General features: G+C 35.7%; 1 protein-coding gene across 1 annotated transcript in view; it reads left to right on the forward strand.

Moving 5' to 3' along the window:
• Window positions 1–395: 395 nt before the first annotated feature.
• LOC134852979 (probable phospholipid-transporting ATPase IA) overlaps window positions 396–17,512 on the forward strand; it is a gene marked incomplete in the record, with an annotated part of 42,388 nt that continues 25,271 nt past the window's right edge. The window contains 2 exon segments of the mRNA XM_063868873.1: window positions 396–687; window positions 12,310–12,726. Coding sequence (XP_063724943.1) covers window positions 579–687; window positions 12,310–12,726 — 526 coding nt within the window.

Below are 17,512 nucleotides of genomic sequence, written 5' to 3' on the forward strand. Positions count from 1 at the left end.
AAAATTCAAAATCTATCAAAACAGTTATTTACAGCTTTAGCTGGCCTCTCTAGTCTCTAAGGAAAGAAATAATTGTATATTCTAGTTTTATTGCGTTTTTGCCAATAAATTGGAAGGAAAAACTGAATTTTCATTTGTGAATTTTTGTCTTTCACGCGCTTTTTTCATTGGTCGCTTTTGTGGAAATCTATGCAAATTCATTTTGGCCAATTGTCAAAACAACGCTTTGGTTTTGAAGCAAAACTAAATTTAGAGATTTTGTTGAAATTAAAAGGAACTGAATCTGAAATCAATTTTAATCGTCAAAACAATAAGTGAACATTACAATTATTGAAGTTTCGACCATTATTTGACATCGGTGTTTTCTTTATCTGAAAGTCTGGCTGTCAATTTTAGATTGTTGACTTGAAATTTATGTCACTGTGGCTGCAAAAAAACGCATTACTACTGAAAGAAACATATGCCATTATCAAATTGATGTAGATTTACCGGAGGAGGATTTTGAAAGTGATGTGTCAACGCCGCTTTTGCCTGATCGTCGCAAACGTTGTTTGAAGAAAAGAAGTACACAAGAAATAATGGCCGACAAAATTACCGAATTTGGCTATAACATTGCCCGTAAATATCGCAAGTTCCAGCGCGAGTACAAACTGCTAGATGCCTCTTACGACATTGAACTTGGTCCAGGTAAATGAGATCTGTCTGATTTTTAGCCTAACTTAATTCTAGTTGCATCCAAAACATTTGAAGGGCCGTCTCTTGTTCACGCGAGATCAAGTGTATTTTTGGAATTAAAATTTACTAAGCCTGATTCATTTAGTTTTGGTTGTATTTTAATCGGCGTTGAATCCATCATAAATTATCCAACAGAAGCATGTTCAGCACTTTTTTGTCATTTTTACTATACTGATAGGCAAGATTGTTGCTACCGGGCACTAGACTTTTTCACTGTAAATAACTTGGATTGCAGAATGACTCAAATTGGCGGAAATTTCCAAATCTGCTTTTTTCCTAAGTAGCTGTCAAATTTTTAGCATGTTTGCATTTAAAATACCCGTTCTATTCCAAATTTGTTTTCCATTTTTCTCTTTTTCCTTTATTAGGCTTAAGCGGGTTCATTTGAAATCGTTTGTTGAGCAAATAAGGTCATTGTCATGTAAACGTTTTAAGGGAACTTTTTGAGCTTTTAAATTTTTTTAACGAAACCATTTGTCTCTGCTCAGATATTATCGGCTGTGAAGGTTTCGTTTTAATGCTCAATTAACATCAATTGTCGTACTTGGCTTGTTTTTCTTAGAAACTTTGTTCAAGACAAATATAGTTTCGGTAGATCAATTTTTCAATTAAAAACTTCTGCGGCTTTTGTCTCATATTTTCTGTTGGTTGAAATTCTTATGCTTTTTAAAAAGGTAAATTATAAAAGGGGCCCTTCCGTCAGGGACGGTCGTGCACAGGCTGGATAGGGTTCATACCAGCATTATATAAATGCATCAATAAACAATATTGCAGGAATTAAGTCAAGTCAGCTTTTAATGCGTTGTCCTTACTTCAACCGTCCCTCCTCTATAATGGCACTAATTGAATTGTCTTTGAATTGCGTCCTACGCAGTGATTTGCACCCCCGTATAAAAAGGATAGCGCTCCTGAGCAGCGCGAAGCTTACTTTAGTTCTTATATAGTTTATTGTTTCTGAGTAGCTTTAATGCCTTTTTTCACTAAGTTTTTCAGCTATGCGCTGCCTTGTCCGAGTAGCTGCTGGTGCGGCACCACCAGTGCAACCAAAAATGAGTAAGCAGAAGCTGCGCTGTTCGACTTGTAGAACTCTCTGTTGGAATATTGAGTTTAGTAGTATTTCGTGGTACTTAAAGGAGTCTTTCAGTAGTCTTCGTGAAGGTTTTGCGTGCGGTGTGAAGACTTTGACATCAAGGAAGGTTCGGCTAAACCTTGAGCCCCATAATCCGTTTGCTTTTACATCTAGTCGAGCGTCTTCATCAGTTCTTTCAGTCTTACGTGTTTTAATTTTTGTATAGATTTTTTCTTGCTCAGATATAGCTGTTAATGGGTCGTATGTGTCTAAGTCTGACTATGTTTTAATTGACCATTCTAAAAGTTTTCATATTCAAAAGGTAGCTTGATATTTAGACCACCCATTTTCAGTGGCAAAGAAGCGATTTATCTAAGTTGATCGCTGATATTAGCTTTACCATTTAAATTTGGAATGAGTTTTTCCTGCAGTATCTTCTCGCAGGCCTGCATGTTTTCTGTGGTATTGGGGGTAGTTCTAGCTAAAAACGATAATTTTTCTTGTACCCCTGTGGTGTAACAGGAGTACACGTTTTGTGGTGATGTTTTTGGCGATATTGTCAATTTTTTTTAGTATTTTGTTATGTCCTTCCAACTGGGTTCTAAGAAAGTTTTACATTCAATTTTGGATCCTATGACAGAACCAAGTACTCTGGCCCCTTTCTTCATTTCAATTTCGGTGTTTCTGAATACTTTTATCGCCTCATGGTATTTCTCATCTTTTACTATGAGCTGGCATTTCGATGCCTTCAATGATATCCAAAATATTTTCCTTGTTTGATAATGTTGTCAAGAGCTGTTCGCAGGCTTTACAAATTTCCGACTGCGTTGCCATTGTCGACATACCATTTCTGAGTTAAGCTGTTATCGTTGACTAGTTTTAGTAAACGTAAAGGTAAGCTGTTATCGTTGACTAGTTTAATTAAAGGTACATCGCCATTGCCAATGGTCTCCTTGTGTGGTTCCTTCTCTAGATAGGATAATTTTTTTTTCTACGAAGAGTTTGAATGGATTAGATTATGAGTTCTGTATAGCGGGTAGTGTGTTTTTTCTGTGTTTCAGTTTTTATTTACGAAGAAGTTGGATGGATTAGAGTAGGAGTTCTGTATAGCGGGCAGTGTGTTTTTGTGTTACAGTACGGATGGGTCGTAAAAGCGTTTAAAACTTTTTAGCTCAAAATTTTTTTTGCCACTCAGTAAATTTTTTCCGAATGTTTTTAAAGGACGTTGATAAACATCATTCGATGCGAACATGACTTTTTTAGGTTTGTTTTGAAGTTTGTTCAAGTAATTTTCTCAATTTATTTAAATAATAATTTTCCGACTTCGGTCTCCTGTTTTGTATTTCTGAGACTCAACTTCGAGTCTCCTTTCCCTGTAGCCTACAAGTAGCGTCATTGCTTGTGCATCGTTAGGTTTGAAGGTCGAGTAGCAACCCTACCTTATTTTTTCACTATGTATAGAATTGGAACTTATTTTTCGGCCCAAGTTTTATCTGCTTCAGCCTAAGTTTTAATATGTCGGCTTAGTTTTTCTGATTTCTCTTGCGCTGTAAGCATTGTTCTTTGCAGTTGCAATTATTGTTCATTTACTTCTGTAAGTTAAAAATTTCTAACCTGGCTATGAAAGATTCACTTAAATATTTTTATTTAGCTCAGAAGTTTTATTTGGCGTTCAACGTGCTGATACTGCAGTTTTTCAGCGTGCAGTTTTTTTTGTCGTTTGGAAAGCAAAAATTCATTACTATTCAAAAAAATAACTTCAGGTTGGTTGTGTAAAAGGTTGAAGTTTGGAAGCTTAATCGCTCAAAGATTTTTTCGTCAACAATTCCTTCTATCGCAAATGATGCGAAGCTCTGCTTCGCATGTTATCTTAATTTGTCACCAAATGGAGATATATTGAGATAATGTTAAATTAAAATTTCTGCCTTTTACTTAATTTGGTTTTCTAAAAATAATTTGATTTGAAAAATGGCTTGCAATTCTCTCGTGGTCGAATTATTGATGTTTCAGGAATTATATGAGCTGTATTGTGCCATATAGTTTTGAAATATTTGCTTTGCTAGTTCTTTGTCTTTCGGTATAGCTACCTGCTAGTCGAACTTTTTTTTTAGCTGTTATGGATATTTTAAGTGTTCAAGTTTTTTTTTTAAACAGAAATGAAGTTGGTAGTTTTTTTTCGTAAAACTTGAAAATGTTTCGAAACAATTGGGGCCAAAGAAAGTTTCAATTGAAATGGACTCATCTGTTATGCAAGGGTAACTGCACAGGTTGCAGAGGCCATACCAGCGTTATGAAAATGCAATAACAAATATTTTAAGTTTTTAAAGCAGCCAGGGATTTGTTAAAATCTACTTTGCTCGATTATTGCGTTAATTGAATTGAATATGCTTTTCAGTTCTTACACAAAATTAGCGCAACAAATTTGCTGGATCAACTTCCAGAGTTTGTTTTTGGTACATCATAGTTTTGACGTAGTCGTGATATCAGATATGGTCTTGACGCCCCCCCCCCCTCTCAGGGATTCGACTCCCTGCCGACCCAAAGGGTCCCCCCTTTGTACTATTTTGAGATATCCATATTCGGTGACGGACCCTAAAAATTTTCTAAAGGCGCCTTGGGCGCCAATATATACTTACTTTAAAGGAGGGCGCGCGCCAAAAAAACGCAAATTTTTTAGTCAAATTTTTTTAAAAAGTGCATAAAAACGCCTTTTTTGGCCTGTTTTTCAAAATTTTGCCTGCGGTGCAGAAAATTTAACCTAAACAGGGTCTTTATTGCTTTGGGAGAGCTCGGAAAATCAATTCGGGTCGACCTTAAAAAAAGTCGACAAAAACTTCGAAAATTTTTGAAAATCCGCCCGCCCCCCTCGAGAAAATCCTAGATCCGCCCCTGGTCTTGAGGGTTTTTTTTCTGAAGGAGTAAGGATCTTCGAAGGCTCATCTAAAATGGCCTTCCCAGAGTCCATCTCAACATGGAGGACTTCGTCTAGGTTACTTACGAAAATGCAGTGAGAGAACAAGCGAATGTCCACAGGGTCTTGTACGATTGCTTGTTTTTTCCCAGCCATGTATCAAAAGTAGACCCTCTATGAATTCTGATTTGTTGCGAAAGATTGTATTTTTTTTAAAGAGAGCATCTACAATTATTGCAGTGCTCACTCTTATGATGCTCCTTTTTGTGTTAACTGTATTTTTTCATCAGCAAATTACTACAATTTGTATTCTTTATATAGCGCGATGTTTTTCTTGATTTTTTTGGTAATCATTGCTTGTTTCATCTCGACCGCTTCTGGATCATCGTTTTTAATGGGTCATATATGGATTGTGACTATTCATAATTCCTAGAGGTTTCAGTTTTTCTGGGGACATTAAAGCCATCCATTTTTAAGAATAAAGCAAAGAGACAGTGTCTAGTCGAGCGTCTTCATCAGTTCTTTCAGTCTTACGTGTTTTAATTTTTGTATAGATTTTTTCTTGCTCAGATATAGCTGTTAATGGTTCGTATGTGTCTTAGTCTGACTATGTTTTAATTGACCATTCTAAAAGTTTTCATAGTCAAAAGGTAGCTTGATATTTAGACCACCCATTTTCAGTGGCAAAGAAGCGATTTCTCTAAGTTGATCGCTGATATTATCTTTACCATTTAAATTTGGAATGAGTTTTTCCTGCAGTGAGTTTTTGGAATGAGTTTTTCTATGAGCTGGCATTTCGATGCCTTCACTGATATCCAAAATATTTTCCTTGTTTGATAATGTTGTCAAGAACTGTTCGCAGGCTTTTCAAATTAGTGTTTTTGTGTTTCAGTACGGATGGGTCGTAAAAGCGTTTAAAACTTTTTAGCTTAAAATTTTTTTGCCACTCAGTAAATATTTTCCGAATGTTTTTAAACGACGTTGATAAACATCATTCGATGCGAACATGACTTTTTAAGGTTTGTTTTGACGTTTGTTCAAGTAATTTTCTCAATTTGTTTAAATAATAATTTTCCGACTTCGGTCTCCTGTTTTGTTTTTCTGAGACTCAACTTCGAGTCTCCTTTCCCTGTAGCCTACAAGTAGCGTCATTGCTTGTGCAACGTTAGGTTTGAAGGTCGAGTAGCAACCCTACCTTATTTTCTCACTATGTATAGAATTGGAAATTATTTTTCGGCCTAAGTTTTATCTGCTTCGGTCTAAGTTTTATTATGTCGGCTTAATTTCTCTGATTTCTCTTGCGCTGTAAGCATTGTTCTTTGCAGTTGCAATTATTGTTCATTTACTTCTGTAACATAAAAATTTCTAACCTGGCTTTGAAAGATTCACTTATGTATTTTTATTTAGCTCAGAAGTTTTATTTGGCGTTCAACGTGCAGATACTGCAGTTTTTCAGCGTGCAGTTTTTTTGTCGTTTGGAAAGCAAAAATTGGTTATTATTCAAAAAAATAACTTCAGGTTGGTTGTGAAAAAGGTTAAAGCTTGGAAGCTTAATCGCTTTAAGATTTTTTTGTCAACAATTCCTTCTATCGCAAATGATGCGAAGCTCTGCTTCGCATGTTATCTTAATTTGTCACCAAATGGAGATAGATTGAGATAATGTTAAATTAAGATTTCTGTCTTTTACTTAATTTGGTTTTCTAAATAATTTGATTTGAAAAATGGCTTGCAATTCTCTCGTGGTCGAATTATTGATGTTTCAGGAATTATATGAGCTGTATTGTGCCATATAGTTTTGAAATATTTGCTTTGCTAGTTCTTTGTCTTTCGGTATAGCTACCTGCTAGTCGAAATTTTTTTTTAGCTGTTATGGATATTTTAAGTGTTCAAGTTTTTTTTTTAAACAGAAATGAAGTTGGTAGTTTTTTTTCGTAAAACTTGAAAATGTTTCGAAACAATTGGGGCCAAAGAAAGTTTCAATTGAAATGGACTCATCTGTTATGCAAGGGTAACTGCACAGGTTGCAGAGGCCATACCAGCGTTATGAAAATGCAATAACAAATATTTTAAGTTTTTAAAGCAGCCAGGGATTTGTTAAAATCTACTTTGCTCGATTATTGCGTTAATTGAATTGAATATGCTTTTCAGTTCTTACACAAAATTAGCGCAACAAATTTGCTGGATCTACTTCCAGAGTTTGTTTTTGGTACATCATAGTTTTGACGTAGTCGTGATATCAGATATGGTCTTGACCTCTCAGGGATTCGATCAGATATTTTTGTCCTCTCAGGGATTCGACCCCCTGCCGACCCAAAGGGTCCCCCCTTTGTACTATTTTGAGATATCCATATTTGGTGACGGACCCTAAAAATTTTCTAAAGGCGCCAATATATACTTACTTTAAAGGAGGTCGCGCGCCAAAAAAACGCAATTTTTTTTGTCAAAATTTTTTAAAAAGTGAATAAAAACGCCTTTTTTGGCCTGTTTTTCAACATTTTGCCTGCGGTGCAGAAAATTTTACCAAAACAGGGTCTTTTTAGTGCTTTGGGAGAGCTCGGAAAATCAATTCGGGTCGACCTAAAAAAAAAGGTCGACAAAAACTTCGAAAATTTTTGAAAATCCGCAACCCCCCCCCCCCCCCGCCCCCCTCGAGAAAATCCTAGATCCGCCCCTGGTCTTGAGGGTTTTTTTTTCTGAAGGGTTAAGGATCTTCGAAGGCTCGTCTAAAATGGCCTTCCCAAAGTCCATCTCAACATGGAGGACTTCGTCTAGGTTACTTACGAAAATGCAGTGAGAGAACAAGCGAATGTCCACAGGGTCTTGTACGATTGCTTGTTTTTTCCCAGCCATGTATCAAAAGTAGACCCTCTATGAATTCTGATTTGTTGCGAAAGATTGTATTTTTTTTAAAGAGATGTTTTCTTTTTTGATTTTTTTGGTAATTATTGCTTGTTTCATCTCGACCGCTTCTGGATCATCGTTTTTTAATGGGTTATATATGGATTGTGACTATTCATAATTCCTAGAGGTTTCAGTTTTTCTGGGGACATTAAAGCCATCCATTTTTAAGAATAAAGCAAAGAGGCAGTGATTTACTTCGGTTATGTGTGGACAGTGAGACTAAGTATCAGCCGCTGTCTGATGATTTTCTGAATTTCACCTCTTTTCTTACATTCTTAAGCAACTGTCTTCGTTAGGAAGCTTAATATATTCTCCGCAAGCTTTGTGAAGCAAGACTATCAATATGGGGCGATGTTCTGACTATTGTGGGATATCTTTTTCTGTTAATCTCTTTGTGTTAGCCTGTGCGCAGCTTTAGCATTGTCAGACGTTCGTAGTTTGAGTCCCCGTCATTTTTTGTCCATTTTTTGTTGTTTTGTCGATAAATCAGTGCTGATTCTATGATAAATCTTTTGAATGTGCTGTTTGAGCCGACTGAACTTTCATCAATTTTAATGACAAAACGTATCAGATTGCATAATATTTTTTTGTCTAGGCCGAGCTCAGAACTTTCTGAGATTTAGGCCGAGCTCAGATCTCTAATAAATTCATTGATTGAGTCGGCAGATTTGGCACAGAGGTAACATCCATGATTGCTACGACGAAGGGAAGGGTTTCGGTTCCTGGTCCCTTTTTTGCCGGATGAATTTTTTTCTGAAAGTTTCGGCGTAAATTTTATGCGCATGGCTGGCTTCGGAATTAATGCGGCGAGAGCGAGTGTCTTGTAATCGGGATTTAGACTTTTTTCCCGTAATTAGCTTTTCTTACAAATCTAAGAAATTGAAATTGCTCAATAAAATTGGACATTATCAACTTCCAGATTCTTTCTCTTTTGGCCTAGAGGTAACGCGGTGGCCTTTGCACCCTAAGGCCTGGAGTTCGAGTCACGGAATTTTCGGCAAGTTTCATTGTTGCTGGAAGTGTTGTTTATTATTTTCATGGATTTTGTTAAGTTTTTCGGCTCAATTGGTGTCTGCTAAAAGTTTTGTTACCTTGCTAGTTCATTATTCATTTGTCTTGCTAAGTTTTTTTTCATTGTTGTATCGCAAGTGGTGCGGAGCTCCGCATCACCTCTGTGTCTGGTTTCATGAATCAGGTAGACAATTTGGAACATTCTGCGAATTTGTGTGTATCATTTTGCATAGCTATCTGTTGCAAAATCGCTAATAGTGATTTAAGACTTCAAATGGGACCTAGGAAATTAGACGATAAGCAAATTAAACGGATGCTACAAAAGCGAAATTAGACTATTTTTTTTTACAGATTTGGCATTTAGGACGTCACTGCTATGAAAAGGTAAGGGCTAACAAAATTTCTTCATAAGAGTCAAGTTTCACAAATACAAAAAGAACATAAATTGACATACCTATCAAAACAATCAGTTTGAATGAACATAAAATGTCAAATCCGAATATTACAGGAGAGTTTTGAATTGAATTAATGATGTATCATTGACATGTAAAATTTTTGGCCTAAGAAATTTAACTGTTGTCTGCAAACAATTTTATTTTTCTCACGCAGTTTGTCTGCAAACAATTTTAATATCTCTCACTTTCGTCTATTTTCTCAGAATTGCAGTTTTGCAAAATCTTCTAATTTCCTTTTAAGAGCCTCCGTCTAATTTGCTTATCGTCTAATTTCTCAAAACCCCTTCAAATATTAGGCTCCTTATTATTTAGCTTTCGTGATGAGTGTTCGTCAAGTCTCGTCAAGTTTTGTTCGCGACTTTCAATTCACAGCTGATTTTGCTAACCGAGGGTCAATTTTGAGTTGATATTTAAAACCTTAAACTACGAGGCTCATGATTTTGATTTTTTGACATTTGGGTTTTTGAGGAAGAATATACTTAAACCTAAATGCTAAAACGTTCTATTGTTCTGACCACAGGTACCTCAAAGAACGCTCGTTTAGGCAGCTAGTTAGCTATGTAATATACCATATTGAAGACCTATAAGTCTTGATCGCGTTCCAACATCAATCATGTCTCAGTCGAGAAAAACTGCTGATTATTTTTGTTTTTCAGACCTTTTTTCACGCTGTGAATCCCAAGTTACGCAATCTTAATTGTGTTATTGTTTTTTGTTGAGGCTGAAAGAATTGAAAAAATTAAAGTTCTTATTTTTTATATTGTGTTAAAGAGTAATGAACGTAGTGAAGACTCTTATATAGGTCCTGCAGATTTTTTTTTCAGGAAGAAATCTTAAAATGCTCTAATTACTACAGATGTGCATTCATACATATTGATGCACTTATGTTAAAATGCAGTTTTTGAGTTCAATTGAAATTCATCTGCTGAAAGTGACGTAAATAGCACTGTCCAAATACGAACGTGGATATGGCGCGAAAAAACGAGAGCGATTTCTAGTTTCGAAAGTGGAATTTAATTTTTAGATTTTCAGTGGAATGGAAACTTTACCCGTTAATCTTGTTTTCTCAATTTGGGTTAATTTTATCAAAAAAGCGCCAATCATAAATCGTTCTAGAATTTCAAGAGCTTAAAGGGCATCTATTTTTTTCTTTGAAATTCGAAAGTTATTTTTCCAACAAAGTCTGTTTTTTATGTTTACTTACGTTCATTTACTCTTTTCCAATCTTGGATTGGCTATGTTAATTTTTGGAAATTAATGGTTTAATTTTCGCCCTGTTCGGCGAAAAATACAGAAACGAAAAATCAAGTTTTTGGAAGTTTTTTCTTTGCTAGAGCAAGTGTTTTTGAATCGCTACCTAGATTGTTTTGCTTAAATAATAAGATAAGTATAGTAACATCTTCCAGGCCTCTTAGTCCGGTGGTAAATCGCGTTTCTTCGCATCCTACGACCTGGGAGTTTGAGTTCCTGTCGGACCTTGTTTTTCCAAAATTTGAATTTTCGTACGTTAGTGTGTCTGCTTCCTTGGACTTCTTTTCTGATTTATGCAATTTTTATATAATTTCGTTCTGTAATTTGCTAACTCACCAAGTCGGATTTGTTTATATTCATTATTTTCATTTGTTATTTTGCTTCAATTGTTTCGGCTTATTTTATTTTGGCCTTGTTTTTTCATTTTGTATCATTTTTTCATTTTGTTTCAGACGGGTCAGGGCGTCAAATTTCGGATTTCAAATCATTACTGCTTGAAAAAATTTTCGGCAATTTTGTTTTCGGAGTACTGTGCTGTGCGTCTATCCAGTAATTGTGCGTCTATCCAGTAATTGTGCGTCTATCCAGTAATTGCTATGTTGACTAAGTTGAATATAATTCGAGACAAATGTATGGAATTTTTGTAGAGTGGCTTTCATCGCATGTGTTTCCACTCGCTTGCAATGCTATGTTCATGGTTTGATCGAATAGGTCGTAGAGATGATAAACTAGCGTAAGGCTGATGTTGAAGCGTAGAGTATAACAAGATCAATTTCAACTACTTCATATCCCCTTGGTAGTGGTAAAAAATAACCACCCCTATAAAGAATTGAACCAATAGTTAAGAGTATGTACATTTCGTATCTCTTCAACTATTCGTCTCGTTTGCAAGTTAAGGAGAAGACATAGTTAAACGGATCCGTATAAGATAGTGTGAGGTAGCCTGCAATAGAACTGATCGAGCATTCATTTAGCTCACATTTTAAGAGCCTTGAATCAGTGGTCGGTTTAATATTTCGTCACAGGCTGATTTTAAACTGATTTTTGTCTCTTATGTCAATTTAATATTCTATTATGAATGAATTTTAATCATTTTTCTATGTTTGGCTCGACTGATTTATGAATTCTGGCTTTTGAGCGCTGATGGGTATCTCGCAGAGCATTACAACTATTGATTTCTTTCTGCTCGGGTTTGAAAGGTATTTGATGTTGCAAGCTGTTAAAAGCGTTTGTTGAAGAATGCAGTTAATGCTAAGCTTCTACAGGGCTTGATAGTAAAAGATTATGCCTCAGACTTAGAAATAGCCCCGATAAAAAAGAAGTAATCGAAATTTTACAATGCAATGCGTGATCAGAAATTTTTTCGAATGCATTTGGTTCAGTAAATCATGAATAAACTAGTGAAAATATCGTTTGGATTTATAATGAAAGCAGAATAGTACTTGTAATGAGCTTCAACTTCATCTTAGCAAACTGAAGACTTAATGACTCAATTACAGTTTACAGAAAACCATTGCTACTGTTTTGAGAAATCAACGTTGTCTGTTATCTTCTCTTCGATCCAATAGATCAATATAAGTCTATGTTTATGTCTGTTCACATCACAAAACAGATTGTAAATATTTACTGTTAATTTGGCAGAGAAAACAGCCAAGTGTTTGATCTAAATCCTGAAGTTATTGGAAACAAAACCTAATCTGTGATCGTTTTCAGAATAGTTACATCTGCACTCACGTAAGCAAATTGTACCAGTGTAAATTCGATCTGTTTTTAACGCTATAGCAATCAACCCGGTTGTTGTCTGTTTTTGACTGTCAATTTTTTCTCCATAGATTACATTGTTTTTAAAACGAAATCGGAAGACAAGCAAGTTTTTAACATAAGCTCTGTTTATGTAGATAATTCCAGTTTTTTAACTATGTTGAGTTATAGAAGACGTCGTAGTTGTTCTTTATCTTAATTTTTGTCCGTTTTAGTTCGAAAAAGGCGCGGCTCTTCAGCAGACGAAGAAATGGGTCAATCGGGCTCCAAATCTGGCGTTCGGAACAATCGAGAGTTCTACATAGGCGAAGAAAACAACCCACGAGTTCAAGAACAGTCTACAAATTTCTGCACAAATCGAATTCGAACTACAAAATACACTTTCTATTCATTTATTCCAAAATATTTCCTAGAGCAGTTTAGAAAAGCAGCCAATTGTTTTTTCCTCCTGGTGTCTCTGTTACAAATCATTCCAGGAGTTTCGCCCACTGGTCAGTTCACAACACTAGCGCCTCTGTCTATCATTTTGTTTCTGACTGCTCTGAAGGAGATCTTTGAGGATCTGAGTCGTATGAAGCAAGACCGAGATGTGAATGACCGAAAAGTGCAAGTTCTGACCAAAGAAGATAAAGGTTAGTGAAATTGTAGTTAGTTCTAACTTGTTCGGCAATATCTTTTCCGTTCAACGAATCTAAGCGAACGTAAAATTGCTCGAAACACTAATTTTGGTTCTTATTTAGCTGCAATTACCGTATTAAAAATGTAATTATCCTAAAAAACACCGTTTTTGGCCGATGAAGTTGCCCGAGGTCACACTTATTGCCAACAGTTTGGCAATTAATGAGAAGTCTATTTGCTCTATTGAGAATGATGCAACTGCTTGAATCATTTCTTGAAATGCATACTTATTACATAATGTGGTTCTATGCTTTCCAATTTATTACATGCATATTTAGTGAGGATGCCTTCAGTTTGTTATATTCCAAACTAATACTTGCAAAATTGAGTCTATTTGTATTTGGTGCCACTTTTGCTGCACAGCGTTGGCAATTTTTTAGCATATGTAGCTGCTTCATTTGTGACTAGTGTTTTCTGGTTGTTTAGCGTTTGTGGCCGAGAAGGCAGATCGTGAGACTCAAGGTTGCAGATTTGAAGCCCATACGTAGCAAAGTCTTACAAATTCGAGGCTTTTTTCGATCTTTTCTTATTTCAATTTATAAAGCTGCTGTTTTCTCGTGTTCTCGCTAGTGTTTGCGAAGCACAGCTATGTAGCTGCTTCATTTGTGACTAGTGTTTTCTGGTTGTTTAGCGTTTGTGGCCGAGAAGGCAGATCGTGAGACTCAAGGTTGCAGATTTGAAGCCCATACGTAGCAAAGTCTTACAAATTCGAGGCTTTTTTCGATCTTTTCTTATTTCAATTTATAAAGCTGCTGTTTTCTCGTGTTCTCGCTAGTGTTTGCGAAGCACAGCTTCGCCTGTCTCTAAAATTTTGCTTAGACTCAAATTTGATCATTCGCGGTTTGACTTTGATTTCTTTTTACATCCAGTTCATTTCCTTTGTTAAAAGGACGAAAACTCCACTTTTCAACAGCAAAAGTGTAAAAGTCACGAAAACGTAAACGACTCCTAGTTTCGAAAGTCGATTTTAACTTAGCTTTCCCAGCGGAAAATTTACTTTTTTATCCAGTTTTCTCAAATTGGGTTAATATTATCAAAAAGTGTTCATTTTCCTTGCGATAAGCTAGGGTATTGCAGTCAGGTATTCGACTTTTCCCGTAAATAGCTTTGTTTACAGAATGGTAAATTTTAGTTGGAATGGTAAATTTCACGACTACTGACATGCTCAATTTCTTGAAAATTTAAATATAACTACCATCATTTAGGCGAGGTGGTAATTAGGTGAAGGTCTTTTCGAATTACTGTTTCAATTTTTTTCGCATGATTAATTTCTGCCCTAGTTTCCGTCAGCTCATTTTCCATTTTTAAAATGCTATTTATTTCATCTGGTACGTCTTTTATGGGCTTAATTTCAAAAGCATGTGTTTTTATTGATTTAAATAATTTTAACTATAATTGAAAGTTCTGTAATTTAATAAAAATTTCCGTTTTTTTAATGGTTTCAGTTTGTTAAATCAGTTTAGACAGGGCAAACCGTTAAATCAGCGTAGCTTCGAGGACAAACTGTATTGTTATGCTTTTATGTGTTTCAATATGGTTGGGCCGTAAAAACTTTTGAAACTAGCTCAATTTTTTTTGACAACAGTTTTGTTTTCGGATCAACGGGTCGCCCAAAATTTCATAGCCTTAGCTCCCGCTCGGTGATTGTCCAATCATGAAACTTTCGTAGGTGTAATTTTTTTGACTTTCAAGTATTTTTATCAACTTAATTTTTCATAAAATTTCTCTTTTTTATTTCACTATCATATCAGGCATTGTTTTTTGTCGTTTCGCGAGTGATTTTTTTTCTTTGAATTTTGAAAGATGAATTTGTTTCCAAAACAGTCAATATTTTTTCTGAAGCCTTAATTTCATTGACACAAATTCACCAACTCTAATTTTTGCGCTGACCTGACATTTTTCAGGTTAGCTGCTTATTAATCGAAATCAAAGTCATTTCAGTACGATGGTAGGACTAACGTCTAAGCCTGAGACGGCGATGGTCGTTAGTTGAATCCGGCCTGGACCTTTTTTTACCAACTGAAAATATTCCATTTTATAAACAATGCCGGCTTATTAGCCACATCGGGGATTTTCTTGCCATGCCAACAATGTTTCGAATTTCAGAACTGTGGCTCAACGATATCGTAAAACTATTTTGTTTTCGGCTCAATGAGCGTTTACCCTACGATTGTCGGCTTAGTTGCCTCTTGGTAAAAGGTTCTGAATGCCTACATAACCCCAACAATTGTTTTTGGAAGAAATGAAGAAGATTCGAGACAATTATATGAAATTTTTGACATTTTTAAGCGTTGTAAAATCGTAATATATATTGTTTTTCGGGTCAACAACTTGTTTAAGAGAATATCTTGGTTCATATTGAATTCAACCTTTGAAGCGCCTCCTGCACTTGAATTAACAAAAAAATAGCCAACAGTGCATTCAGGCGTTTTTTAAAAGTTGTATGACTAGCATTTTCGCATCGCATTATTATGGAGTTTTATGGCGAAGATCTTTGGTTTATGGATGTCAACCCGCGGGTCAAGTGTTTTTACCCTTGCGATAGCAAGGGTATTGCAATTAGGTACTAGGTTTTTTCACCATAAACAACTTTTCCACAGGAATCTTCGAACTGGTGGTACCTTAGCCCATAATGAATTCAAAATTTGTAGTGTCTCTTGCACGCTTAGCTTGGTGGTACCTGTTAAGTTTCGGAGAAATGACCTCTCACTTTATAGAGAAGTCATTTCCCACTTTTTGGTTCAAAATTAGAACCTGATTGGATATCGCACGATGTCACGCCATATCGCGCGTTGGATATCACGAGATCTCAACAAGCGGTTAACTTTTCATATATTTAGAAGTTGATTCACTCCTCTTTTATCGCTCTCAAATTAAACTGTTGATTATACCTAGTTTTGCTGCCAACCTGTGAAAGGTTATTGGCCCAGCTGCTAAAATACGTGTCAGAAATGAAGTCTGGAGTCACAAGGAAAGCTGAAAGAAGCACACGAGAGCAAGAGAAATAGATACACACACAGCGAGAGAGAAAAAAAGAGAGAGAGAGAGAGAGAAACAGTGATAGATAGAAACTGACAAACTGTTCCATTTGGGAAACTCAATTGATGTGGTGTTTTATATAAATTTGTAGATAATTGTTGTTGCTTGGGGGATCGTAGTCCGTCGCTGCGAGATCTGAACTCGAAGCTGATTTAAAAAAGAAATTCCACAAAAAAAAACACTTCAAAGTGTCTATTTTGCTAATATGTATTGCTATGTACGAAGTCTGTAAAGTAACCTTAGCTTTGGTAAATCGCTGATGTGTTATTCAGTACGCTTACCCTTAGGTTTTGGATCAGATTTAGGTAATGAGATACATGATTACCTATATTATGCGCTGCGATTTGTTTGCTGATTTAATATAGACTGAATTTTTGTCATTGAAAAGTACGTGGAAGGTATTTGTTCGGAGTAATACGGTTTGGGTGAAAAATGTCTAACTCAGAGAGAATAGTGTTTTCAGGAAAAGAAGAAGATTTTTTGTACGTTGTAGAGCAATTTGAGGTTCGAATTTTTGATCTTAAACTGAATAAAGTTATCAATAGAGAAGTAGATGAGAAAGATTTTGAATCCAGTGCTAGGAACAATGCTATTGTAGAACAAAGAGAGGCATTTTTGAGAAAAAGGAGAGAAATTTTAGGTAAAAAAATCGCATCTTTGGTTTTTTTTTAAAACCCTATAAAGGCCAGGGAAGTAAGGCTTGGGAAATTTTGTGCAAAAGGTTCAAAAGCGCCGAGATACCGAGACTGCAGCAATTGATTTCAGATTTAATTTCGATAAGAATGAAAGCTAATGAGAGTGTAGTCGGTTATACCACTAGAGCTGAAGAGTTGCAGTATAATTTCGATGAAGTAGACGAGGGTTTGAGTGAAAAGTTGTTTGTGTCAATCATTCTTAAAGGCCTACCAAGAGAGTTCAATACGTTTTGTACTTTGGTTAAGTTTAGCAAAGATGACAAGAGCTTGAACGAAATTAAGAAAGACTGAATAAATTTTGAAAGTGATCATAGGAATGAGAAGGAAGAAACTGAACATTCGTTTATTTAGAACAAAAACATGTTTTAGGTGCAATAAGACAGGACACATAGCAGCTCCTTGTAGATCTAAGTTAGTGAATAAGGTTAACCAGTCATCTAGTGATAGACCTCCTGTAAAATGTTTCAGGTGCTTAGAATTAAGACACATAACTAAGGATTGTAAAAATGACTTTGAGAGAAAAAGCGTGAGAGAAGACCAGCAGTTTGCTTAAACATGAATTATTTTAGCTTTTACAACTCAGCCGAGAGAGTCGACGGTGACCTAGTTATTGATTCAGGCGCAACTTGCAGTATGATAAAGGACAAGAATTTATTTGTTGAGCTTGACCAGAGTTTTAGCGAACCTGTTGAAAACGCTAACAAAACGGAGTCTAAGGTCTAAAGGAAGAGTTGAATTTTTGTGGAAAATGGTCAAGGAAATTCGAAAAAAGTTTCAATGAGTGATTGTTTCTATGTACCAGAAAACTCAAACAATTTACTGTCCGTCTCTAAACTTACTAGAGGAGGAGCTTAAGTAGTTTTTGGATAAAGTTATGTATTGAGCAAGGAAATTGGGCTATTTATCCACTTAATGAGCGAGAAAATCTTTTCATTTGGAAAATAATAGGATTTGGAAATCACAAAAAATTAATTGTTGAAAAAGTGGAAAAAAGTTTTTCATAGTT

The sequence above is a fragment of the Symsagittifera roscoffensis genome, chromosome 8, assembly GCF_963678635.1.
Source record: "Symsagittifera roscoffensis chromosome 8, txSymRosc1.1, whole genome shotgun sequence".
NCBI classification, from domain to species: domain Eukaryota; kingdom Metazoa; phylum Xenacoelomorpha; order Acoela; family Convolutidae; genus Symsagittifera; species Symsagittifera roscoffensis.